The sequence below is a fragment of the Camelus ferus genome, chromosome X (genome assembly GCF_009834535.1).
Source record: "Camelus ferus isolate YT-003-E chromosome X, BCGSAC_Cfer_1.0, whole genome shotgun sequence".
In the NCBI taxonomy this organism is placed as follows: Eukaryota; Metazoa; Chordata; class Mammalia; order Artiodactyla; family Camelidae; genus Camelus; species Camelus ferus.
Genome location: NC_045732.1, coordinates 47,498,643 through 47,525,771, shown reverse-complemented (window position 1 = coordinate 47,525,771; position 27,129 = coordinate 47,498,643). Strand labels below are relative to the sequence as shown.

Here is a 27,129-nt window from a genome sequence, read left to right as displayed (position 1 = left end):
CTTTATCACACCATTGGTTTTCGTGGTAACCACACCAGTTCCTGATTCCTGTCTTTCACTTATGTCCTGGTACCAGCTGTGGAATCTGCCCGAGGAGCCCCCCTGTCGCAGGAGTGGCCCTGCCTGGGTCTCCCCCACAGCCCCCAACACTGGTCCAGCCACCCTGGACCTCCGCTGGGGATTTGCATAATGAGCAGCACATCCATCCCAGGCCCAGCTGGGGCTCATCTTCAGGTTCCTCTGCTCCTCTTAAATTACACAATGGCCTTTCCAAACTCAAGACAGTAGAGCAGGATGGTAAAGAGTGTGGACTTTCTGGGAGTTGGAGATTTTCAGATATTAACTACTATATATAAAATACATAAGCAACAAGATTCTTCTGTAGAGCACAGGGAACTATATTCAATATCTTGTAACCTATAATGAAAAAGAATATGAAAAGGAACATATGTATGTGTATGTATGACTGAAGCATTATTCTGTACACCAGAAATTGGCACAACATTGTAAACTGACTATACTTCAATTAAAAAAAAAGAGCAAAGGCTTTGGTCTGAGAAGCAACTCTGCTCCTTATTAAAAAAAAGAGTGTGGAATTTAATACAAAATGGATAAACAACTAGGTCTTACTGTGTAGCACATATTCAAAAACTTGTAATAGCCTATAATGAAAAAGAATCTGAAAAAGAATATATAGAGAGAGGTATAACTGAATCACTATGCTGTACACCAGAAACTAACACATTATGAATCAACTATACTTCAATTTAAAAAAAAAAACAGAGTTGTGGACTTTGAAGACAGACTACTACTTGGTTTGAAATCCAGACTCTGTCACTTATCAGCTGTTTCACTGGGTGCTTGTCACTCGACCTATTTGAGTCTGTTTCCTCATCTTTAAAATAGGAATAAAAATAGGACCTCTCAAAGACTTGCTATGAGGAGATGGATGTGCGAAAGTGCTTCAAACAGCACTTGGCATATGATAAGTGCTATGTAAGCATTACTGATTAATATTATTGCTGCTGTTGCCCATCTGTCATCAACAGACATTTTGGCTGAGTCATCAATTGATGTGGGATTCTAAGTGAGGAACTTGTGGGTATCACAGGAGAAAGCATGTTTTCCATTTGCTGTCTCCTCAAGCTCCTTTTAAGTCCTGACCCCCAGAAGCAAGGCCCAGCTTCTAGACCCAGTTCCCTCTGCAGCCACAGCCTGCCCTCTGTGTCTGGAGGGGATCTCTCACCCCATCACCTATGAAGACCTGGGCACTGGGCTCAAACTGGCCTTCAGACCCCACAGCCAAAGATGTCGGTGCTTTGACCAGTCCCGCAACTCAGGGCCAAGGCTTAGGCTTTCCAGTTTGGGGTGTGCAGTACCCCAATGCAAATGAAGCTGCCTCCAGACACAGAACACAAACAAACTTATGGTTACCAAAGGGAAAGGTGGGGCAAGAGAGATAGATTAGGAGTTTGGCATTAGCAGATACAAACTACTAAATATAAAATAGATAAACAACAAGTTTTACTGTATAGTACAGGGAACTACATTCAATATCTTGTAGTAACCTATAAGGAAAAAGAATATGGAAACGAATATATGTATGTGTATGGATGACTGAAACATTATGCTGTGCACCAGAAATTGACACACTGTAACTGACTATACTTCAATTAAAAATGGGGAAAAAAGCTATGTAAATTTAAAAAATCCTACTCTATAGCACAGGGAACTCTATTCAGTATCTTGTAATAAACCATATTGGAAAAGAATATGAAAAAGAATCTGTAAATAAGTGAATCACATTGCTGTACACTAGAAGGTAACAGCATTGTAAATCAACTATACTTCAATAAATTGTTTTTAATTTTTTACAGTTTTTTAAAAAGTTTTTACTTATTTTTAATGCTTTTGGGGGGGTAATTGGGTTTGTTTATTTATTTATTTATTTATTTTAATTTTTAATGGAGGATTGAACCCAGGACCTCATGCAAGCTCAGCACACACCCTACCACTGAGCTATACCCTCCCCCTTAAATTTTTTAAACAATGAAGCTACCCCCAGGGCTGTGCCCAGTCCTGGGAGGACCTCAGCAGCCACAGTGAGGAGGGTAGCTAACAATTCAGAGAGAGAACTGACCACGTGCCAGGCCTCGAATGGAGCACCTCGACACTTACAGCACACTGACTCTGTTCATCCGGAGAGGGAAACCAAAGCACGGAGAGGTGAAATAACCTGTGCAAGGTCACACAGCTAGCAAACGGCAGAGCCAGGAATCCAGTCCTGGCTCCAGAGTCTGTGTGCTGACCTGCTCGGCCACACTGCCTGGCAGGTGCCTGTGCAGATGACTTAGTGCTTAGGTGGAGAAATCTGGGCTCAATACTGATAGAAAGCAGGGCCCGGGGCCAGGGCTGCCCAGCACAAGACATGTGGATAAAGCTCCCCAGGCTACAGTCACACCCCACTGGTATTTTTTTAGGAAATTTATTTGGCTGGCTGAGGAATTTTCCAGAAGGCTAGAGAGTTCAGTCAGGAAGAGTTCAGACCAGAGTCAGGCCCATCATCGGGGGGCTTTTGCAGGGTCCTGAGAGAGCAGCTTAATGCACAGCTGGGTATCCTCCAAAGTAAGACCCTAGGAAGGGATATTGCTCAGCTGCTGCTGTTCAGTGGAGGATCTCTGCGGCGGGCACCAGGCTTTCCAGGGTGTGCCTTTTCCTCTTTGTGGGAGCCCTACAGCAGCCAAGTACCAGCCCCACCCCACCCCCAGACTGCCAGCTCCTCAGGGAGAGTGGCCTTCCTGACAGGGGCCTCACCCAGCTTGGCAGGCCCCCTTCCATTTTGGGAACAAGAACTCTAGGCTCTCAGCTGGTGACACCCTTTGAAGGACACAAGCCCCAATCCCTTCTCTTCAGCCAGTCTGAACCAAGGATGGGGCCACCCTGAGAGCCTCAGGCACGGCTTGTATTCTTTGAAGGACCCTGAGTGGCTTGGAGAAGGGGCGCTTTGGCTGCTATAGTGTCTTCCACTCGGAGAGTGGGCAGTGCTCCCCTTCATGGTTCCAAAAGCTGCAGGGAAAGTTGAGAGTAACTCCAGGCCGAGAGGTTGGAGATAGCCAGACCGTGGGAAAAGGGAAGAAGCCAGGAATCTGGAAGCAAAGTGAGTCTGGCCTGGAGGAGAGGAGGGGACTGAACTGTGGAAGGGAGCGGTGCTTCCCTGGGGATGAGACCAGAAGACACAGCCAGGGAGCATTTGTTCCCAGGCGGCCTCGGCCCCACCTTCTTCTTACAAGGGCTCTAAGCTGGTCCTGGGCAGAGCATCTGACGCCAAACCCATTCCACATGAGAGATATCCTTTCAGCAACTTTTATTTTGATATAATTTCCAACTTACAGAAAAGTGGCAAGAATAGTACAAAGACCTCCTTGATACCCTCTCCCTGTATCACCAGTTACTAGCACACTACCCCGTGGCCTTTATCCTTTGTGCAGCCTCTCTCACTCTGTGTATCTGTTTTCCAAGTCATCTGAAAGAAAGTTGCAGATGTAATAGCCCTCTACCCCTAAATCCCTCCCTAGGTAATTTCTACAAACAAAGACGTTCATTTACATTGTCAAGCTTAGCAAAATAGCATGGATATAAGGCTTTTATCTAATATCCAGGCCATGTTCAAATTTCACCATTTGTCCCAGGTTTTTAAAGAAGTTTAATTTTGTTTTCCTTTTGTATTTTTTTAATCTTTTGTTTTATTGAAGTGTAGTCAATTTACAATGTTACTTTCAGGTGTACAGTGAAGTGATTCAATTATACATTTACATACATACATATATATTTTTTCAGTTTCTTTTCCATTATGGCTCATTACAAGAAATTGAATATAGTTCCCTGTGCTATACAGTAGGTCTCTGTTGTTTATCTACTTTATATATAGTAATGTGTGTCTGTTAATCCCAAACTCCTAATCTATTCCCGTCCTATTCCCCTCTGGTAACCACAGTTTGTTTTCTATGTCCATGAGTCTATTTCTGGTTTGTAAATTAAATTTGTATCTTTTTTTCAGATTCCGCATACAAGCAACATCATGCAATATTTATCTTTTTCTGCCTGACTCACTTCACTTAATATGATAATCTCTAGGTCCATCCATGTTGCTGCAAATGGCATTATTTCATTCTTTTTTATGGCTGAGTAATATTCCATTATATATATACTAAGACACTACCTTGGTTTGTGTCTTTTCAAATTATAGTTATCTCCGGATATATGCCCAGGAGTGGAATTGCTGGATCTTACAGTAACTCTACTTTTAGTTTTTTAAGGAACCTACATACTGTCCTCCATAGTGGCTGCACCAATTTACATTCCCACCAACAGTGTAGGAGGGTTCCTTTTTCTTGGATGGTTTTTTAATTACACAGCTAATACATGAATCTAGTCTCCTCGTGAAACAGTACAGAGGCCAAAGGAGTCCCCTTTGAATACCACCCTCGATGCCGGTCCCTCTCACCTTAAAAGGCATGATAGTGTAAATGAGAACAGGAGGTCCCTGCCACTTGCTGGCTGTGTGACTTTGAGTAAGTTCCTTAAACTTCCTGTGTTTCTGTCATCTGTAAAATGGGAATGATTTTAGTAATGATGTCATATTTACTACAGAGTTGTATTAAATGAGTTCATCCCAATAAACTCTTAGAATAGTGCCTGGCCCCATAGTTAAGCAATCAATAGATGTCAGCTATTCTACTTTATAATGTAACTTTTTTAAACTTTTTCTTTTTATTTGTTATTGGGGGGAGGTAATTAGGTTTATTTATTTATTTAATGGAGGTACTGGGGATTGAACCGAGGACCTCATGCATGCTATGCATGTGCTCTACCACTGAGCTCTACCCTCCCTCATCAGCTGTTCTTATTATCCTGTTTGACCTCACTCCACAGGGTGACCCCAGGGAGTACAAGAAGCAAACATTGGGCCTACCAATGACTTTGTTCCATAGGGTGGCCCAGCCGAGCAGCGGCAGGGGGACAGCCTCCACCTGTTCACTGTGGGAGTAAAGGGGACTGAAGAGTCCATCAAGGTAAGGCTTCCATGATAGAATTTTTATGCCTTGGCACTGTTGCCACCCACACCTCTGAAGAGTCCAGACAGCCCCAAGCTGAGGTAGTGACCCTGGAACAGGGTGGGATGAGAACAGATGCACGCCCAGCCGCCCCTACTGCAGAGGTGGGGAATTTTCCAAGCCAGGCCTTCAGGAGCTGGCCTGCGATGGGACAAGACTTCTTGTCCTCCCGAGGGGTGTTGCAAAAGGGATATGGCACTCAGCAGAGTTTTGCTTGGCCCTCCAGGACCCTCATCCAGGAGATTCTGACTTTTTTTCTCCCTGGTAAATGGAGAAGAGCACGGTGAAAGAATGGGGATGCAGTGAGGTAGACTGAAGCTCCCTCTAGGGCACAAGCCTCACCAGGGGAGCACCTGCCCTCACACTAGGTGCCTGGTTGGGGCCGCGTGGTGAGTAAGGTGTGGCCCCTGAAAGATCCAGCCCTTAGGCATCAGTGTGATTGAGGGGTTCTGGAGAACACATCAGAAAGCAGCCTAGATGGGGGAGGGTAATAGTTCAGTGGTAGTGTGTGCTTGGCGTGCACGAGGTCCTGGGTTCAATCCCCAGGGCCTCCATTAAAGGGAAAAAAAAATGTTTAAATAATTTTAAAAATAAAAAAGAAAGCAGACTGGGTAGGAATGTTGTCACCAAAACCTCCTGGCTGACTAGCCTGGAAAAAGTCACTTCACCTCTCTGAACGTCCACTCCATTCTGCAAAGTGGGTCCAGCAACCTCTGCCTCCTCAGGTGGCTGAAAGATTTAAAAGAGACAGAAAACAAACTTATGGTTACCAGGGAGAAAGGGGTGGGAAAGGATAAACTGGGAGTTCGAGATCTGCAGACACTAACTACTATACATAAAATAGATTAACAACAAGTTTCTACTGTATAGCACAGGGAACTACATTCAATATCTTGTAGTAACCTATAATGAAAAGGAATATGAAAAGTTGTATCTGTATGTATATGTATGACTGAAACGTTATGCTGTGCATTAAAAATTGACACAACATTGTAAACTGACTATACTTTAATTTAAAAAAAAAAGCAAGGGCTGGCCAAATGGAAGCTATTTTTATCAGTTCCCAGGCACTGCTGCGGGCAGGATGACAGGAAGGTCGTTGTGCTTGGTGGTGGGGCTTGGGTCCTGAACTACTCTTCTGCCCCCTACCCCCAACCCCTGCTCTCATATGTACCCTCTTTTCCAACCAGACTGACTGCCCCTGGGCTGACAAGCTCTTCCTCACTTCCTGGCCTTGGCACCTGCTGCTCCCACAGTCGGAATGGCCTCATCTCCCTTTGCCACCTGACAAATGGTGGCAATACCTTCCTCTCCTGGGTCCCCCAAAGAATGAGCGACCCAGTAGCTTGGGGATTCAGTCTTATGGGGCCTGGACTGCCAGGGGCTCAGCCCATGGCCCTGGCACTTAGGAAAAAAAGGACTTGCCTCTCTGTCGGGTTCAGAGCTGTGGTGGGGGGAGAGGACAGAGGATGGGGGCGGTCCTTCTCTTGTGAAATTCAGAGCCAGCAGAAGGAAGCGCAGAGTCTCAGCACGGTCTGGAAAAGACCCACGCCCCTTCCTGGGGCCAGGACTCTTCTTTATTTTGTGTAAGACAGGCTCTGGCCCAGCACAGGCCACGGCCTGAGCCCCATGGAGAACTGGGGCCTCGCTGGGCCTGCTCCCCTGACAGCCTGGGGCTGGCTGCCAAGTCCAGGGGCTTCGGGAGCACGGCTCCAAGGTGAGCATTTCGAAAAGCGGGGAGAGAGGCTGTGAAGCTGCAGACGTGGAGAGGGAGGAGGAGGAGGAAGTGGCCCCCTTCCCTGGCTGGCCCGACAGACAGCTGTGGAGGCCCTCCTTCCTGTGAGGGACTAGGCCCAGGGCTCAGGCCTCCAAGCCTCCCATCTCCCCAAACCACAGCCCAGAGGTGTGAAAGAAAGAAAAAAAAACAGGGGGAGGGGTGGCAGAGAAGAAACAGGTGCACATTTCACACCTTGACCACAGGTGGGGCCCAGAGCAGCTTCGCTCTGACTAACTTCCTTCTGCAGCTTCCCTACCGGCTGCTGGCAAGGCCAGAAGCAGAAGGGCGCAGGTGGGTCTTCCCCCAGGCTGGGCCTGCTTGGGACATGGTCTGGGGGCTGCTGGGGACAGGAGAGGAGCACATTAGAGAGCCAGACAAGGGCTGGGCTTGGCACCCTGCCACAGGCACCTTGGGAGGCCCTCTGAGCTGCAAGAGAGAGCAGCGGCCCACTGCAGACCTGACCTTCTGCGGGCTTGGGAGGGGCTGGTCTGGAAAATTACTAGAAGGGGAGGAAACTGCTGCTGGCTGGGTACTTTACCCTGTGCCACATGTAATCACTTGCTGTCCACCAAGCAGCTCTGTCACCTGGGTACTAGCTTTATCTCTACTTTTTCTTTTTTTTTTTTTTTTTCTTTTTAGGGTTTTTTGGCGGGGAGGGGAAGGTAATTAAATTTATTTATGTATTTATTTTAATGGAGGTACTGGGGATTGAACCCAGGACCTCGTGCATGCTAAGCATACACTCTACCACTGAGCTATAGCTTCTCCCCATCCCTGCTTTTCAAATGAGGGAACCAAGGCAGAGAGATAAAATGATTGGCCTCAGGCGGCACAGAGGATTAGGCTAGGACTAGCCAAACTGTCCCAGCTAAGGCAAGGGGCCACCTTTCCAAAGGACCCACCCTCCAGCCATGTCAACAAGGCAGCACACTCTGTTCCCAGGGCTCCCTTGACGTTGAAGGACTCCTGGTGACTCTAGGTTGGTGGCCAGTATTGCGCTCACTCAGCTGTGCTCCTATTAAGTGCTGCACTCTGGGCGGGGGAGACGGGGGCCTCAACAGCCCTGGTTGTTTTAGCTCATCTGAGGACAACCCCACCGAGACCAGCTCCAAATAGTTACGTCGTTGGTCCAAGGTCACACACCTCGAACAGGGTGGAGTCGGGGCTGGAGCCAGACAATTTCAGTGGCTCTTCCTATTCTTCCCACTGCATGACAGCCACGCTGGGAGCAGCAGGAACAGCCCACCCCACAGCCAAGCCTGGCCTCTTAGGATACAGCCCGACTCAGAATGAAAGGTCTCCACACCTTTCCAACGCTCTTACCTGACCATCTCTCCTTTCTCCTTTCGTGCAACCAGAAAGGTGGTGACTATGGTCCCTATGTGATAAATGAGGAGACTGGGGAACAGGAAGGAGACCAGAGGTCCCTAGACTGAAATTTCACATGGACCCATAACCCTCCAACGTGTATGTGAAAGTCCCACATCAGGTTGTCAATTTCTGCCAGCCCAAGATATTTCCCAAACTGTCAGCTATTATCACCATCATTTCATAAAAAGATCCTTTTAAAACCAAAAAGGGGGATGAAGGGCATAACCACAGAAAACAAAAGACCCTCTTTTAAGTTGGACAAATAGAGCTTTTTGTTTTCCTTGTTTCTCTCATGTGTAGAAGCCTACTGAACCGAAACTCTTCAGGGACCAGCATCAGAAACCGTGCTCCTGGCTCCCGCCCCTCTTCCTCAGCCCACAGGCAGTCACCTGCCAAGACTTTCCCATATGAACTGCCGGGGCTTCTGGAATCCTCTCAGGCCCCTCCACTTGTGCTGTGCCTGACCTTCTCCAGGCCCTTAGTTCCCTCTGGCCTGGATCCTGCAGGTGACAGGCTGCGTTGAGCAAGGAGAGTCACCTCTTCTGGCCACATGAAGTGAGGAAGGGCCTCGCTGCCTCGCAAGTGGGCATCTTGTCAGTAAGTTTGAGCTGAATTCCAGGCCTGAGCCTGGAGGCTCAGGTGATGCATTCTGGCTGAAAATTGGACCCCAAGGCCATGGGCTGGCAGGGCCTCCGTCTGTCTCTCTGTCCTTTTCATCTACAGGGAGACAAGGAAAGAGGAAGCTGCCTGGAAGAGGCAAGTTAGGGGCAGCCTCTTCCCTCTGACAGTGAAAACAGGGCCATAGGAAGGGAGAAGAGGGCAGAGCAGGGAGCCAGACCAGGTGGGAGAGGGACTGTCCCAGCGCACAGCCATAAAGGGACTGGTTTGCTCTACAAACGTGGTTCACACACAGCTTTTCCTTAAAATCAGGAGGTCCCCAAGTACTCTCCCCGACCCCATTCCCCTTCTCCTCACCCCAGAAGCAACTGCTCTCACGGATTTGTGGTGTCTCCAGTCCCTGCTTTAAGCTTCTAGAAAAATAGCCGTATCCAAGACAACATGATATTGTTTTGTGCATGTGGTTTTTAGAATTTACATAAGTGGTGTCAAACTGTACATAGTATTCTCCAGCTTGCCTCTTCCACTATTGGTCATTGGCTTTTCTAGCCAGGGTAAAAGGTTAGCTTTTAGCTCGTTTTTAAGTGGATAAATACATCATAGTGTGTCCATTAAAAACAAAAAACTGAAGGTAGTCTAAAAGGAGAGTCAGACTGCCATGGGTTCAATCCTAGCGGCCACTCTTACTTGCTGTGTCTGCTGAAGGCTTCTCCCCTTTTTGGATTAGCCACGGAGATAACTCCCATCACCCCCACCCCTTAAACACACACACACACACACACACACACACACACACACACACAGCAGTTATGCGGTTGGAATCAGGCAGTGTCCGAGAAACTGCCCAAAGCAACACCTAGCACATACCAAGTTCATTCCTAGCAGTCCCCTTTGCCTGGCTCTGTTGGTTAGCTGGGAGGGGCAATGGTAAAGGACTAGATTTAGTGTGATGGATTTCTTTCAGATATTTTCATTTTTTTAAGAAGGTGACTCTGCTTTACAGAGTTAACACGTTTCACAACTCTGTCTACAATCACGCAAGGTCCACTCCAGCCCAGGACATGTGAGAAGCAGTTCTCATCCCTGGCGACAGGGCTGCCCTGCCCTTCCCGGCTGCTCTGCTCTTACTACAGTCCCCTCCCCTCAAAAGACTGGCCCCTGCCCAGAATCCCGTCCTGCCCCCCACTCCCGCTGCCCTTCCCTGGGTCCCAGCCTTTCTGGTCCCAGGCTTGTGGCCAACTCCCAGAGCAGCTTCCCCGGGCCAGGGGGCTGGTGGGGTGGAACTCCATGGTCTTGAGTCTAGGGAGGTCTGTTGTAGATAACCCCATGGAAGAGGCTGCTTCTGAGAACCGCGTGAAACCCTCACTTCCTCTGTGCAGTGCAGGTTCCCAACCACAAGCACCAAAGCAGAGGGGCAGGCAGCACGCCGCTTGGCAGCTAGAGTACCAGCCCAGCCATGGTCCTTGAGGTAAGTGCCACTGCCCAGCCAGGCCAGACCACAGCTCCGAGTGGGGAGCCTAGGACACTAGGGGAACATCAGGTCTGGCCCACCAGCTGAGGCCACCAGGGGGTTGCGTGACTAGGCAGAGAACGCAGGCGTTGTGTAGAAGGAACGCTGGATGGGGACTTGGGAAACCACCTTGGCCACTGACTTGTGAATGACCACAGGTGGGTGCCCTCCTCTTTCTGGCCTTGGTGCCTCATCTGTCAAATGGGTGAGGTAGAGGCTCACCCCTCATGGCCCCCAGGGCTCCCTTCAGCTCTAACTCGGAACTTTGATCTTCCGTGCTGGACTGAATTGGCACCTGGGAGGCTCACCGCCGTCGGGTGGTTTGCGGGGGCAGGGGGTAAGGAATATTTCTACCAGGGCTGAGTAGGGGAGCCCCTGGTGGGTGGAGGGGAGAAGGATGGGGGCAGAAAGTATGTGTTGGGGGGGCCACAGTGATTTGTAGAGGGGCCCTGTGGAGGGGCAGGAAGTTGGGGTCCCCAGAGAAGCGACTGAGAGAGGGGACTATGGGGAGGCGCCTGGGGAGGAAGGTGGTGGAACTAGGCGTGGCCAGGACACTGAGGCCTGTAAGCGGAGAAGGAAGGGCAAGGAGAGAGGAGAGGAGGCAAGGACGGCTCTGGGGGCAGGACGGAAGCTCTCCCTCCGGCCCACAATCCCTGGGCCGATGTGATAACCCAGAAAGAGAGAGAAGCAGCCTTAGAGAAGGAACATTACCAGCCCAGCAGCACCCAGGCGGTGCCAGGCAGATGGAACTCAGAGAGCACGGTCTTGGAAGAAAGGCAGGGCAGTTACGGGTATAAGCCAGGCCTCTGGGCCTGCCTTACAGAGGAGCTGCTTCGACAAAGACTAAATCCTGACTAAATCTCTGAAGGAGGGATTTGTAAGGCCTTGACACACTCCGTGCCCTCCCTCCCTCCATAGATGAGAGAACGCCAAGAGTTCCAAGCCTCTGACTTTGCCTTGCTCCTGGGAAACTCTTCCTATGACTACGGAGAAAACGAGAGCGACTCTTGCTGTGCCTCCCCTCCCTGCCCGCAGGACTTGAGCCTCAACTTCGACCGGGCCTTCCTGCCAGCCCTCTACAGCCTCCTCTTTGTGCTGGGGCTGCTGGGCAACGGCGCAGTGGCAGCCGTGCTGCTGAGCCAGCGGGCAGTCCTGAGCAGCACCGACACCTTCCTGCTGCACTTGGCCCTGGCCGACGCGCTGCTGGTGCTGACGCTCCCACTCTGGGCGGTGGACGCGGCCATCCAGTGGGTCTTCGGCTCCGGCCTCTGCAAAGTGGCCAGTGCCCTCTTCAACATCAACTTCTACGCGGGGGCCCTCCTGCTGGCCTGTATCAGCTTCGATCGGTACCTGAGCATTGTGCACGCCACCCAGCTCTACCGCCGGGGGCCCCCAGGCCGTGTGGTCCTCACCTGCATGGCAGTCTGGGGGATCTGCCTGCTCCTGGCACTCCCAGATTTCATTTTCCTGTCGGCCCATCGCGATGAGCGCCTCAACGCCACCCTCTGCCAGTACAACTTCCCGCAGGTGGGCCGCACGGCCCTGCGCGTCCTACAGCTGGTCGCCGGTTTCCTGCTGCCCCTGCTGGTCATGGCCTATTGCTACGCCCGCATCCTGGCCGTGCTGCTGGTCTCCAGGGGCCAGCGGCGGCTCAGAGCCATGCGGCTGGTGGTGGTGGTGGTGGTGGCCTTTGCCCTCTGCTGGACCCCTTACCACCTGGTAGTGCTGGTGGACATCCTCATGGACCTGGGGGCCTTGGCCCGCAACTGTGGCCGAGAAAGCAGTGTGGACATAGCCAAGTCGGTCACGTCAGGCCTGGGCTATATGCACTGCTGCCTCAACCCCCTGCTCTACGCCTTCGTGGGCGTCAAGTTCCGAGAGCGCATGTGGATGCTACTCATGCGCCTGGGCTGCCCCAACCAGAGGTGCCACCAGCGGCAGCCATCAGCTGCCCGCCGGGAGTCATCATGGTCTGAGACCACAGAGGCCTCCTACTCAGGCTTGTGAGGCTGGGATGGGGGCACGCCTTTCACCACACAGCCTGACTCCCCCCCCCCCACATTCCAGGCTCCTCTCTCGCTCACTTCCCAAACAAACACTCCTGGGCAGCCCTGGATGGCCCCAGTACAACCGGGTATCTCAGGGAGCTGCCCTCCTTGCTCTGGGGGCTGCGGCATCACTGTTCCTTAGCTGCCGAGCCCCATCCTGCTATTTCAGAGGTGGCTGCCTTGAGGCCCTTCTTAACCTTGGCCGCACAGAACCCAACCACCCTCCTAATTCAATACATAGTCCTCAGCCTTCCCCATCCGCAGGGAGCACAAGGCCAACTGCATCATAGCAGCCGCCTCTGCCAGGCCTGGGCCCAGGCCTCCTGCTCAGCAGTGACTATGGCTGTGGTCCTCGAGACCCCCTGTATTTGCTCACATTTGGTTTTATGTCTAAAATTCTGCTTCTAATAAACAAGCTTTCAATAAACAAGCTGGTCAGGACCAGGGTGTTAGGAGTGCATTATTACAGCTGGCCCTTCCCGGGCTCTAGGGAGGCACTTCCTGCTTCTCCTTGCCTGGCCCCGGGTCTGGACCAATCAACGCTGCTTGTGTTAATGTCTCTGTCTTGTGTTAATGTCCTCTCTGCCCTCCTGGGCACGTCATGGGGAAGCACCCTGGTACATGGGTGCAGGGTAAGCAGTTAGTCAACTGGCTGGCTAGACACTGCCTTGGCATAATTTGGGGACAGGGCCTTCAGACATAACTAAGACATTGTCCCTGCACTCCAGAAGCTTAGGACATTAAGGAATATGTGGTAAGGGACAATATCAGCAGTCTATGCCACGAGGCAAATGCATGACACATGCTCAGAGCACTGTGGCTGGAGCCCTTTTGAAATCTTGAAGACAGAGAAATGGACAGACCTTAAAGGATGAGTGGTATTGCCAAGGGCAAAGAGAAGGAAAGATGGTCTCTCCAGGGAGGTGGGAGAGCAGAAGCAAAGGTGGGAAGGCCAAAAACAGAAATGCTTAGTGGAGGAATGTTTTATGTGGTCCCAACTGGCTAGAACTAAGGCCTCAGGTAGGGGAAGGGTTGAAAATAAGACTGAAAGTTCGCTTGGGATCAGGTGAACGTATCATAGAGACCAGTTAGAAGGCTGTGGTGGTTATTCAGGTTAGAAGTGATGCAGGCTCTTACTAAGGAAATAGCAGTGGGACTTGAAAAAAAAACAAACAAGATTGGACAACTTGCCAACAGTCATTAGCACGTGGGCCACCTGCAGGCATGTGTGGGCTGCAGGGAGCGGTTTCCCATGGCTATAGGTGCAGTGGACATGAGTGCAGGAAATGACAAGAGCTCCCCAGAAAGGCAGGTGACGGGGCTGCTGAGTTAAGGCAGAGGGATCAGTCCTCCCTTTGCAGGGGTGGGAGCACGGTACTGTCAGTTCTCCCTACTTAAGTCACCAATGTGCCATGATCCAGTTTCACAGGCCAACTGGGCCTTTGCTGAGACAGCAGATATGGCTGGAGGTGGGACTGGAAAGGAGGGACCCAAGGATTTAGCTGGGGAAGCTCATACTACCCTGTGTACATACCTCATCCCGTCTAGACTTGTGGTTAGGCTTCAGTTTGTTGCCACTTATGCATCTGCAAGATGAAGGAAGGATGGAAGGAAGGAAGATGACAGAATAACACATCCTGCTTATAAAAAGTTATCAGCGATGCTAGACTAGTAAAGATGTTTGCGGTCAGGTCCCCAGATGTCCACACTCCAATCCCCAGAATTTGTGAATATGTTACCTTACAGGGCAAAAGGGAATTGAGGTTGCTAATCAGTTGACCTTAAAAGAAGATTCTCCTGGATGATCCAGGTGAGCTCAACATTATTGCAACAGTCTTTAAAAATGAAAGAGGGAGGCAGAAGGGGAGAAGTCAGAGGAAGAGATGTTGCTGGCTTTGAAGATAGGGGAAGGAGGCAACAGACCAAGGAATGCAGGCAGCCCCAAGAAGCTGGAAAGACGAGGAAATGGATTAACCCCAGGGCCTCCAGAAAGGAATGCAGCCCTGCTCACAACTTGATTTTGGACCTCTGAGGTCTGCACCAAACTTCTGACCTACTGAGCTGTAAAATTAATATATTTGGGTTGTTTTAAGTTGCCAAGCTCACAGTAATTTGTTAGGGCAGAAATTGGAAACAAATAAAATGTTGATTCCAGCCTACATCCCAGATAGCTCCCCAAACAGGGGAAGGTTGCTGAAGTGCTAATGGGCAGTCACAGATATCCGAGAGCCACCCAAAATGGAGAGGGCTCTCATCCAGACACATCCTAGAGAGCTTCTGATGTCGGGGGTCTTGGACAAAAGACCCCAGGGTTTGTTCTGCTCTGGACACGGGTTGTCAATAAACAGACTTTGCTAACAAGTGAATTGCAGAAAACAATTTATTTATTTATTTCTTATCTTGTGAACAGTTACATTGGCTCAGACGGCTTCATACAATATCAACTAATTTATGAAACACATTTGTCCTTTAATTCTAGGTAAGTATAACAGGCTACACCTGACAGCAGCCCTGCTTTTGAAGGACTGCCTTTAAAACTTGTTCTCTCTTCAGCATTAACTCTCACTCTCTCCACCTGCCACTCTCCAAAACTCATTCCTCTTTTGCATTTCATTCACTACATTACAACTACAGCATCTAAGTAAGACCCAAGGTAGATACCAAGGGCTTCTGAGTAAGACTAAGGGCACAAAACAGTTAACCCTTGGTTAAGAACAATCATTTACTAACAACAGGAAGCTACTTTAAAAGGATTTAAACTCTAATATTCCTAACTTCGTCTAAGATCTCTTTCTAAAACTCCTGACCAATAGACGACTCACCTCACACAAATACTCAGAAAACCTCAAAGACCCAGCATTTTTTTTTTGGCAGCAAAATCCTTGCTGAGCTTTCGCATCACATCTCCATGACTTATTCCTTCTGTCTGCCTCTGAACGATCCTGTAATTCTCCTTCACATACTTGGCAAATGGTCTCACATGGGGCTGAATGGGGGTCCCATCCTTCCGAGTCTGTGGCAGCATGACCAGAGGGCCCCTGCACTGGGCACAGATGAAGCGGTCAGTGTTCAGGGATCGGGTGTAGCGGCCGATCCTAACAAGGAAACAGACACCACACAGCAAAGGAATCAGTCAGTGGACCTCAGCATCTCCTCTGAGCTACCAGCCTCAGGCCCGAAGCAAGACTTTTTCTGTGGGTTCTCAAAAAGCAGGGCACTGAGCAGTGGCCAAGGTCAGGCCAGCTCAAAGCAGAAGAGAACAGAGAAGGTGGACATGAAAAGGAGTAGGGAAGTTTTACTGCTCAAGTCAGATAGCCGTGCACTTACTGCTAACATCACTGAGGAGCCACTTGGAGGGCACAGGAAAACCATAATTGGGAAAAACTGTGAGGAGGAGGGTCTTACCTGGATTTGCACTTAGTACACTCGTAAACAATCCTGTAGTTTATCTCATAGTTATGGCAACGAGTGACCTTGGGCAGCTCCGGGTGCACCATATTAGATTTTCGGGCATAATACTTCCAGGCATCACCATGGGAATCACGGATACCATCAAGTAGCCAGGAGGCTGCGTGGCATATCTCATGGATCAAAGTATCCCGGAGTCGGTCTTAGAAAAGGAGTAAAAAGAAATCATGAGTGCTTAAACTGACTCTTTTCTGGTCTGTTACCCAACCGCCCCGAGACTCTCCACCCCACCGGATGCAAAGTCATCTTATAATATTCCCAGGATTCTGAAAATGGAATTTCTACTTACTTCAGCCCAGTTTTGTTAATGACAGAAAGCCTCAGGTGAGCAAGTCTTTTCAGAACAGCTCTGATGTGCTCATCATTTTGTGGGACGTAGCTAGCAATAAATCCAGCTAAGACCCAGTCACCACCCTCCAGGAGCATAAGTGGATGGGGTGGGGAGCAATCACCATGACCATGGGATTTAGTCAGGAGAGGCTCCACGGAGAAGCTGGGATCTGAGCTGGGCCCTTAACAGTTGACTGGATTTGCAAAATTAGGAAGGCCATTCTAGCTGTGGTGAAAAATGTGTGCAAAGGTTGGGGTCAGGAAGGCGTGTGGTCCATTTTGAAAGGCAACATGAAGAAAGTCTTGCTGGAGCACAGGTGGAGCAGTGAGAGGCAAGACCGGCCAGATGGAGGGGGCGCAAACCACGATGGCCCCCAAAGCCATGCTCCAGACATTGGCAAGTCCTAGGTTTCTGAGCCAGAACGCCATGCCGTGTTGTGCAGGAGACTGGATGGGGCAGGGAGAAGAGTGAGGTAACGAGGGGCTGAAGCTAGGCAGAGGCAAAGACAGAGAAGGAATGATGATAACAGGAGAGTCATTACGAACATCTGGTGACTGGTGAGATCTAGGGGACCTTGAACCTCAGTTACCGAGAGAATGGAGATGTTGCCACTGGCAACAGGGAGCTGCAGAGAAAATGTGAGGCCTGGTAGAAATATGAACGAACTGGATGCTCAGTGGTGGTGAGACATCCAAGAATAATGTCCTCTAGTGGGGGAGGGTATAGCTCAGTGGTAGAGTGTATGCTTAGCATGCACGAGGTCCTGGGTTCAATCCCCAGTAAGTCCATCAAAAAAAATTTTTTTAATAAATAAATAAGCCTAATTACCTCCCCACCACCAAAAAAAACAGAAAAAAATTTAAATAATAATGTCCTCTAAGTAACACACAGTAGGCCTGTCCACCCAGAAGCGACAGGAAAAGTTGTGACACAGGCTGCCAGGGAACACCAGCACCTAAGAGTAACTTCCCAGGTGCTGGGCCGGACTCTGCCAGCCTCCTACCATTACCTGCAGAGTCGCAGACTTTCAGAGAAATCTCAATCTTCGCATAACGCTGCCTCTTCGGGCGTCGAATCTCGCCAGTGGTGCATAAGCCAGCAGTTCTCAGCATCTTTTTATTCCAGCCGATATCAATTTTCTCCGGCAGCTGAACAAAAAGCCAACCAGTGCGAATCAGATAGCAGGTCTAAGAAGACCAGACAATATCCACTCAAGAGTTCTGCAGATCTAGGGCAGTAGGGGAGAGCTCCTGGGTTCAATCCCCAGTACCTCCATTAAGGTAAATAAATATACCTAATTACCTTCCCTCCTCAAAAATAAATTTTTTTTTAAAAGAGTTTTGCAAATCTAACATTCTGAGAAGAACACCTATGCTGGAGCCCAGGTAAAGACAAGGAATGGGCCGTCAGGCTGCAAGGGAGATGTGTGAGTACATGGGTGCTGGATCCGTGCTCCCTTGTGCGGAGCCAAAAGTCAAGAGTGACCAAGGAGAGCGGGACACGCCTGCCGAGGCAGGCAACAGAGCCCTTGCGCAAGCGTGCTGAGGCAAAACTACAAATGCAACTCAGAACGCTTAAGGTTCCGCTCATCAGTCATCTGATGTAACACCACTGTCATCAGGAAGGGCACCAAAGGCTGGGGGAAGCTTTAGAAAGACCTAAGAACTTTCCTTGCAGAAAGCTTTGTCACAGACAAAACTTCTTTTTTTGTTGTTTGTTTTTTCAGACAATAAAGTCAGAAAACCTAATGATCACAGGTCTCTCTGCCTCCAGATTCTCCCCCATCCCATCCATACCCTCATGCTACTGACAGAACACTTTCAACAGCTACTCCACGTCACATCACATTCCTGGGCAGGATGTGAGTTTTTTTTAATAACATTACTTTTGACAACTATTTGTACATGTATTCAAAGGTAACTTTCAACTCCCAGGCTCCATTACAAACTGGGGACGGAACCGCCCTATCAGGAAGTGAGCACAGTTGCCTACTGATTTCAACTTAAGCTCCTCCAACCTGATTCCCAAGGCCCTCCATTAACCGGCCCCACGCTAGCTAACATGTACTGCTCACCATGTCACAGGCCCTGTTCTAGGCACTTCAGGGGCATTCACCTACCCAGACCTGACAATAATTCTGTGAAGTAGTACATATGAGTATTGCACCCACTTTACAGATGAGCAAACAGGGGCAAAGAGGGGTTCTGGAACTTGTCCAAGGTCCCATAGCTCCTTCCTTCAACACGAACCTTCTCTTCCTGATAGTCGAGCGTCAACACTTGCCCTCTCCCCCACCACTGTTCTTCTCTCCCCTTACCCTCCTTCAACACCCAGAACAAGTCTCACTTCCTCCAAGCAATCCTATTCTCTTAACCACTCAGGCCCTCAGTGATTTCTCCCTCTACTGATCGCCTGTGGTAGTAACAGTCTAGACCATACACTGTAACCACAAAACACTCTGTTTCTTTCCTGTCCGTAATGTCTCATCTCCCCAACTAAACTGGCACTTTTTGAAGGTAGGAAATATACAGTGAGCACATCTGCACACCTCCCAGCACCCAAGAGCACTGGGCATCCAGTAAGTGCTTATTCAAGAGTCTACCTTTTCATCAAAGACAGAGCTGTTAAGCAGAGCGTAGATTCTCTGAACCAGTTCATCCTTATTTCGCTTGAACTTCTTGCCAGAATACTCCTTTAAATTCTCAAGGCCACGCAAGAAACATCCAGGTATTTTGCATTCAGAAGCCCTGCAAAGGCAAATTCAAATGAGTTTGGTAGAGCAAAATAAATCAATAGAAGAAACGGATACGAACAGGTCACGTCGAGAGAGACTGAGAAGACTGACTGGTCCCTCTTCCTTCCAGCTCCTGCTATGAGGGCACTTCATCCAAGCCTTTTTCTCTTCAATCCTCACACACTGACAGAGGTGCAAAGCCCGTGGTCCCAACCTCAACAGGACCGACCCGAGACCTGGATGTGCAGTCTCCATCTCTCTCCTCAGATGTAGTTCTGAGTTGACAACTGGCCGATGCAAATTTCCAACCAACTAACTTGAGTCTGTCTCCAGCTGAATGTGTTTAATTGTCCAGCTTCTGTGAGAGCAGCCTGAAAACCTCAGAGACATTTTAAAATCCATCTTTCACCCTCACACCATATTCAATTAGGCACAAAGACAGACCACTCTCTTCTTCACATCATCTCTTCCAGCCAGCCCCTCCTCTCCATGAGCTGTCACCACTCTGGTTCAAGTTCCTGTCCTCCCCTTTAAGCCTGGTGACTACAGCATCCCTGTGTTCCTTACCTCCAGGCTCTTTTTCTTCTAACCAACCACAAACACACCCCCCTTCAGATTCATTTTCCTACGCCCTGTTCCAGTGATGTCCCTCCCTGGCTTTCCACTGACTAGCCAAGCATTCAAGGCCCAGGTCAATCTGGTTCCAACCTCTATTTACAGCACCATTTCCACTCTGGCCGAAGTGGGCAACTCAAACATTCGTTGACATGAACTGGGATTTACCACAGTTCATTCACACCTTGGCACAACCTATATGTCCATGGCCTAGAATGGCCACATCGCCACCTCTACTGAGAACAACCCTCTGTGTAGACTTCATCATTTACCAAGAACTTCCTTTGGTATCATCATATTTAATCTTCACAGTCGCCTATTCCAATGATCTCCACTCTGCAGGTGACAAAACTCAAGTTCAGAGGCGAAGTGACTTACCCATAGTTCAGAGACACTGAATCTTCTTGACCCGGATTTCAGGGTCTTTCCCTTGCTGCCCTCTCTTTCAAGGCTTAATTCCACTGCACAAAGGATAGTGCTGAGCACACACACACACACACAAAACCTCACACTTGTAATAACTATTTATTTAAACTAAAGCATTTTTATCTCAGCTGGAACAATCCACAAGCTCAAAGAGATGAGCCCACAGAGCTGGCAGGATAAACCAGCAGCAAACACAGGGAAGTGTCTCTGACTTAACAGAACTCCCGAGACTGAGATTTTGCCAAGACGTTCATTAACCCTTAAGTCACAAAATAAACCCTGCATGAGGTGGCTGGGGTGGAGACAGGGAAAAAGCACCAGGCAAGACAAAGGCAGCTAAAGGAAGGGTCTTCATCCCCAAGCCCGATGAGAGTGACTAACATTTCTGCCTCCAATTACTTAGTTCTGAAAGCAAATTGGCATCAGAAAAGGTGACAGATAAAAAAGCTCGAACCACCCGCAGACCTCAGCAGACAGCATTACCCCTGTGTGTGTCCGTGCTCACGTCAAGCAGCCTGTGGCTTCACGAGCCTTCACTTCCACGCTGATGCTGCTTTACTGAAGGCTAAGCATCTCCACATCAGAGGAACCAACAAGACCCCAGATGGGTACATCAGACACCGTGACCAGCAAGCAGCCTGCACAGGAGCAGGGCTGAGCACAACAGGAAGCCTACACACTGAAACAGGAAGCAGCAAGGTGACGGTGAAGAGTCCAAACAGGCTAGCCTCCCTCGGGGGAGGCCGAGGACGATGACACAAAGGGGCAGCTTCTTCCTTCGCTTGTCATTCTCTGGCAGAGCAACCTGGCACCGACCCAAGACACGTGTCCCTAGAGGCAGAGCAGCTTAAATATGGATCTAGGAATCCAGGGAATAAGCTATGCTGAAAGGGGGCCCGTCTGAGAGAGAACACGCTGAACTGAAGAGAAATGCAGAAACAGCCTCTCTGCCCAGGTCCAAGCTTCTCTGTTGCCCCATGCCTGACATATCATTCTTCTCCCCTTAAGATGCATCTATTGCCCCAAAATACAGGTTTCAAAAAAAAAAAAAAACATACAGTCCTTCAAATATATCCCTTCGCTTGTAAGAGAATTCAGATGTAAGTGTAAATTATTCCTGAATGCAAGTGAACACAAAGAAAGAGAATTATGCTCACTTATCATATTTTTAAGAGAAAAAGTGAGAAGCTTCTGAAATCTAAATAAGGAAATGTGTTAATTTTTTTTCCTCCCTTTGAGCATTAACGCGTCTTTAGTCTAAACGACCTGTTGTTTTCAGTATCAATATAATATATAACAATGTAATATCAGTATCAACATAATATATAACATACAGCTTAATAAAAATAAAAGGACTACAAGCAATCTATTTTACCCTAATGTTTATAAGCTTTAAAGATTTGCAAGAATAAAGGGATAAATTGGGAGTTTGAGATTTGCAGATAGTAACTACTATATATATAAAATAAGTTCATACTGTATAGTACAGGGAACTATATTCAATATCTTGTAGTAACTTATGGTGAAAAAAGAATATGAAAACGAATATATTATGTTCATGTATGACTGAAGCACTGTGCTGTACACCAGAAATTGACACAACATTGTAAACTGACTATACTTCAATAAATATATATATATATATATATATATATATATATATATATATATATACCAAAAAAAATGATTTGCAAGAATATATACACGTAATAAGAGTAAAGGTCCATCCAAAGTACTAGAAAAATCTGGAAGGCAATCTGGACTGCCTGTCTCTGATCTCAATGGATGGGAACATGTCCTTTCTGCCTTCTCATCATTCCCACTGTGTTTGCTTTAGTTTGGTGGAAACTGGTGGCCATGAAGCTGTATCTAGCCTGGAAAGAAGGATCTTGTTTGATCATTGTTTAATCTGAATTTAAGGACAAAGGAAATCTCAAAGGCCAGAGCTGCTGTAGGAGGGCAAAAGGCTGCAGTCTTCCCCAGGATCTGTGGAGATCTGGGTGGAGCACTGACGTGGGCTCTGCTGGGGGAGAGGGAGGAGAGAGGTGCCAAGGCTCCTCCCCTACACCCCTCTTCCCCCCTCCTCTTCCCCCTCCTGCTGCTTCTGCCCTCCCAATTCAGGGATGGAAATCTTGTCCTCCCTCCCCCAGACTCCTTCATCCCCTTGAAGACCCGCCATGTGCCCAGGGGACAGCTTCATGAGTGACGACTGCATGGTCAATTCCTGTGCAGTCGAACATGACCGGTACATACCCAGGCTTGCATTTTTCACTTTTTGCTGCACTTGGTTTCTTCTTGGAAGACCCACGTGTCTTCCGTCCTTCAACAACTGAAAAGATAATAGTTCATTTGTACCCAAAGGTAAACCCAGAAGAAGCATCCCCAGCCAAGCCCAGAGCCACGCGTATAACCCAAAATCTCTCTGAAGCGGGAAGAGTGCTCTTTGAGTCGGCATGAATGGTTTTAGCTATGTGAGCCACAGAGCTGCCAGCAGAGCAAGCAGGGGTAGGATTTTGTCCTGGGGACCAAGGACCATCATGAGGCTACACTAGAGGTTAGACTGTGGAGGCAACTGAGGCTCGGGCAGTATAAGGACTGCTGAGGCTGGCACAGCGCACGCACTCGCCCTGAGGAAAGCTGCTTACGTCCCAGGCAGCAACTTCATCTCATCTGCAGGCCAAATCTGGCCACCTTTGTCCAGCACCCGAGCTGCTGGTTGCTCTAGCCAGAAATTCGCATATCAGTCATTAATGTCCTCTGTTTGTTTATTTTAAAAATGTATTAAACATCTATTTTATGCCAAGTACCATGCTAGACTCTGAGAGAGACTAAAAGATGAGTAAGAGCCCTCCAATCAAGAGGCTTACCATCTACTCGGAGGACAGATTCAGAAACATAATCTTTTAAGTTTATTTTAAATTTTTTTAATGGACCTCACGTATGCTAAGCATGCGCTCTACCACTGAGCTATTGCCCTCCCCACTCCAGAAACATATTTAAGACACTTGTGTAAGTTCTTTAGTAGTGATGGGGTCTAGGAACTTTGGGAACCCGGGAGGGAGGAGCAACCCTGCAGGCTTCCTACAGCAAGCGGCAATCGGGCTGGGTCCTAAGAAAAACGGGGTAAACTCAGAACAAAAAAGCACAGGGGGCAGGGAAGCACCGCAAATGATGGAATGGCAAATATGAAGACATAGGAGCATGAGGAATACATGGGCATTCCTCCTCTGTTCCCAGGAAGAACCTTTTCACTGGGATGGCCGCCTCCCTTGGCCATTAGGAAGCCTGTCAAATACGGCAGAGGGTTAGTAGGCAGGACAAGCAGACCCGACAAGACAGACATATCCACAGGGGAAAGGGCACAGCAAGCGTGGCTGGCACACTTGGTTTGATTGGTTTACCAGGTTTCACGGATATATTCTTGCTTTTATTCTTCCTTTTCATTGGTTGTTCCACCACAGGCTCAGGCTTTTCATCAGTTGACAACTTGCTAATTGACATCGCTAGTTCAACGTTAGGATCATCAACTGGTGGTTGGCAGGGATCTTTCTTAAGATTCTGATGACCAACATTATTAGATACTTTCCGTTGGAAGATAGTAAACTCATCCTTCTTTTGCTCATTTGAGGGAGTCTGGCCCTCGTCACACGAATCATCTTCTATTATCACAGGGCCCTCCAAATCATCATCATCATCATCAATGATAATGATTGGAGGCTCCTGGCATGGCTTCTCCTCAGTATCAGACAGCACTTCCAGAATCTCATCTGAAATTCAAGAGACACAATCACAGATAAATACTCCCTCCACTGCCACCCGCCACACACTCAACTTCAGATTACTGAGCACAAATTAAACAAGCCAGGAACTGTGCTATAATGAACCATGGTTCAGAATCTGTTATTTTAGGCTGTTTTACCTCTACTGCTTTTTTTTTTTATTTTCCGTTGAACAGTGACAGATAAAATAGCAATCTAAACCCAGAGGCAATTTTCAAATCACATTCTCTAAGTTGCCCAATAGAGGTGCTCAGTGGTTCCCACAGGTCTGACACTTGTATATGTTCACTGCACCACAGCAAAATAAGAGAAATTAGAATAATAAAGTGGGGTGGAGGTTCCTATCTAGTTCAGTTTCTATCAAGCATTTAAAGGACTGTCCTTTATTTTGAGATTATGTCCTCACTTAAACTGCTAGTGCAGTTTTACTTTACTTTATGAAATTATGGTGGTAGATGGTAGCTGGAAGTTAGACAAATTAAAAATCATTAGACAAATTAAATTATCTTTCTTATACATCGTTAGACAAATTAAAAATTGGCAACTCTATGTTAGCCACCAAAATTTCTTTTTTTAAATAGCCCGGAAATACGAAGGTCTCAGAGCCACCGATGTGAGTGAGGAGCTGAGTTCTGATGCCAGCACTGAGAGGCCCTGGGAACACTGGAAACACTGGGAACATCCCCGCTCTCCCTGAGGACCCATCCGTCATCTGGAAGTGAGGGGCAGTGTGTCTAACACATGTGCTCTCTGGAATCTGCTCAAAGGTCGACTTCTACGTTTCTATGATCCTGGATGTAAAAAATATAAACCACAGTCTGGGCGAGTTGTGAAAATGTGATTTTTGATGTAAAAAGTCTTCATCCTAAAATTGCAGCTCTGGGATAGTATACTTTGAGTCTCATCAATTATTTAAATTAATTATCAAAGAACTTTAGAGATGCAATAAGGAAAGAGGAAGGAGTGGGTGTTCCTAGGGTAGAAAGTCACCCTTCCTAGAAGACTGAATGACTTCCAACCTGCAGCTGAAATTCTAAAAAGTAGGGATACACTGCTTTCAATGTATAAAAATGCCTTTGTACACTGACAAAGGTTGGAAGTGTGTGTTAAAGCTTCTTGGGCCTTCCTTTCTGGAAAATTACCTAAATTCATGACATTAACAAAAGAGATGGCATGTGGGGAATAGAGAAGAAACATACAAAAACAGTCCTGTCTGTTGGAGCCGACCTCAACCCACTCCTGGGATGGACACCACTGGTCAGAGAGGTAAGAGCAGCCTTAGTTGAAAGTTCATCCTCAAAAGCCTATGAATTAACACAACATTGCAAATCAACTATACTTCAATTTTTTTTAAAGGGAAAAAAAAAAGACTGGATCTTCTGTTCAAGGAGTCGGCAACCGGTGGCCGATGGTGACAAATCGCCTTCTGGTTCTGTCACTCATGCCCCTACTTTAAAGCTACCGCCCTGAGGGCTCCCTTTGCATTTCAGTAGCTTGTCATATCACACCCCCTCCTCTGCACCTGGACCTCCGTCCTGCTCAGGCAATCCACTCAGAGAGGAGGGGAAAAAGAAATTAGAGGGGATAGGTGGTGAAACAGTAGGAGACAAGGGTTCCAAGCCTCCCTTCCTTTCCCTGCTCTGATATCCCAGGGTAACTAGGAGAGTCTGGACAACGGTAGCTAGGGGGTAGTTATCAAAGAAGTAGCTGGTATGTTAAGGGTGTCAGTACTTGAAGTAGCAGGTGCCTGTGTGTCATGCCCTATCCCAGGTACTAAGCAAACACAGCAATAAAATACTGTCCCTGATGCTCAAGAAGCCCCTAGTCTCCCGACATCTCACACCCACTGTGCAGGTTCTGAAACGCGAATAAAACTCTGCACCTCCTAAAAGGTGAAGAGGACCTCTGAATCCAAAGAGGCGACGACCTGCTATGGGAAACAGACTCTAAGGAAAACAGGAATCTCGAGAAAATATAAAGGGAGTAGCGAAAGGCAAAGACAAACAGCTATACAGACAAAGCAAGGATTCCCCTGAGAAGCTGGTCCTCAAGCATCACACATCCGAGTCTCTATCAGGCTGGAAATAATGAGCCCCTGCCTCTTCCCCTTCCTTGTCATCCCCATATCCAGAGAAGGAGGGCGAGAGCGGGAGCGGGAGGAGCGGAGTAGCCTTCAAGCTGCTCAGTCAGCGTTCTGCTCTGGGGATGGAATGCTAGGCAGGTAAGAGCTCTACTGAGGGGGATGCCTGAGATCTAAGGCAGCAATAACAGTCGCTGCTGTGTTAGGACGTGTACCAAGGGGTGTGGGAATCCAGCCATATCCCCCATCCAGCCCATATGAGGGAAAAAGGGTGGCGCTCACTACTCAGTGATTCAGAATAGAACGATTGCTGACTCTCATCCTGAAATGACTATGTGTTGTGAGGTTGCACCGCACGGCTCAGCTACTTCTTGAAGTTAATGGTTTACTTGCCTTTATTATTTATTCCAGATAGCTTTGCCTTCTTCTTCTTACGGAAGCATTCATCCTCAGAGTCTGAGTCAATCACCACGTAGCTGAGTGATGAGACAGGGAAAAGCAAAAGAGAAGAATGAATGCAACATCCTTCTTTTCCAGGCATCTTCTACCTTTTCTACAATGAGCATGATTACTGTGACATGATTTGTCGGTTTGTTTCCCGCAGTAACCCTGCTCCCCTTCTCTGGAACTACTCAGTCGTTATTCCTGATTTTCCAATGTTCCCATCTTTCTATGAAATCTTTCCATCTCAATCCTTTCAAAAGGAGGTTATCTGTCAAGTACTGAGAGTGAAATGGACTATTAGAGGTTATGTGTTCAAATAGTTTTGGTGCTGCAAGGGGCAGGGAGAATGGATGAGGGAAATGCTTAGTTAACTGCCGTTTCTCTTTATCCACATTGAGATCTCACTGCCTGAGAAGGGGGGGAGGGCAACAGATGCAGAGAGGCAGCCTCGGCAGGAGGTTCCTCCTGGGTATCACTCTTTGCAGCCCGAAGCCAGCACCACCCTCTCTAGTTGATGGACTCCTCTGGCGGGAGCCCAAATCAGCAGCACCCCTGTGCCACCCAGGATGCTGGTGGTGAGCACCCCTTGGGGATCCTTGTTCTTAACTGGCCCAGGTATATGGGTCAGAGGTTCCAGAAAGTTGAAATTTACCACCTTTCTGTATTTTCCAGTATATGATAAGTGTAATATACCTTTACGATGAAAGAGAAAACTCCTTAAAACACTGCTGGAGAGGGGTGGGGGTATAGATCAGTGGTAGAGTGCATGCTGGTCCTGGGCTTAATCCCTAGTGCCTCCATTAAGGGGGGAAGA

General features: G+C 48.2%; 2 protein-coding genes across 2 annotated transcripts in view; one reads left to right on the top strand and one right to left on the bottom strand.

Annotated features, from left to right (window-relative positions):
* The first annotated feature begins 10,211 nt into the window (after positions 1–10,211).
* On the top strand, positions 10,212–12,879 carry CXCR3 (C-X-C motif chemokine receptor 3). Its single transcript, XM_014563554.2, has 2 exons — positions 10,212–10,348; positions 11,309–12,879. The coding sequence occupies exons 1-2, from the start codon at positions 10,337–10,339 to the stop codon at positions 12,395–12,397; spliced, it is 1,101 nt and encodes a 366-aa protein (XP_014419040.2). The 5' UTR covers positions 10,212–10,336; the 3' UTR covers positions 12,398–12,879.
* Positions 12,880–14,821: 1,942 nt separating this feature from the next.
* The window catches only part of OGT (O-linked N-acetylglucosamine (GlcNAc) transferase), a gene marked incomplete at its 5' end in the record, with an annotated part of 28,859 nt that continues 16,551 nt past the window's right edge, over positions 14,822–27,129 (bottom strand). The window contains 7 exons of the mRNA XM_032474676.1: positions 14,822–15,533; positions 15,844–16,048; positions 17,247–17,385; positions 18,840–18,984; positions 22,266–22,341; positions 23,414–23,779; positions 26,265–26,347. Of these exons, the coding sequence (XP_032330567.1) occupies positions 15,284–15,533; positions 15,844–16,048; positions 17,247–17,385; positions 18,840–18,984; positions 22,266–22,341; positions 23,414–23,779; positions 26,265–26,347 (1,264 nt within the window). The remainder of the gene's footprint in view (positions 15,534–15,843; positions 16,049–17,246; positions 17,386–18,839; positions 18,985–22,265; positions 22,342–23,413; positions 23,780–26,264; positions 26,348–27,129) is intronic.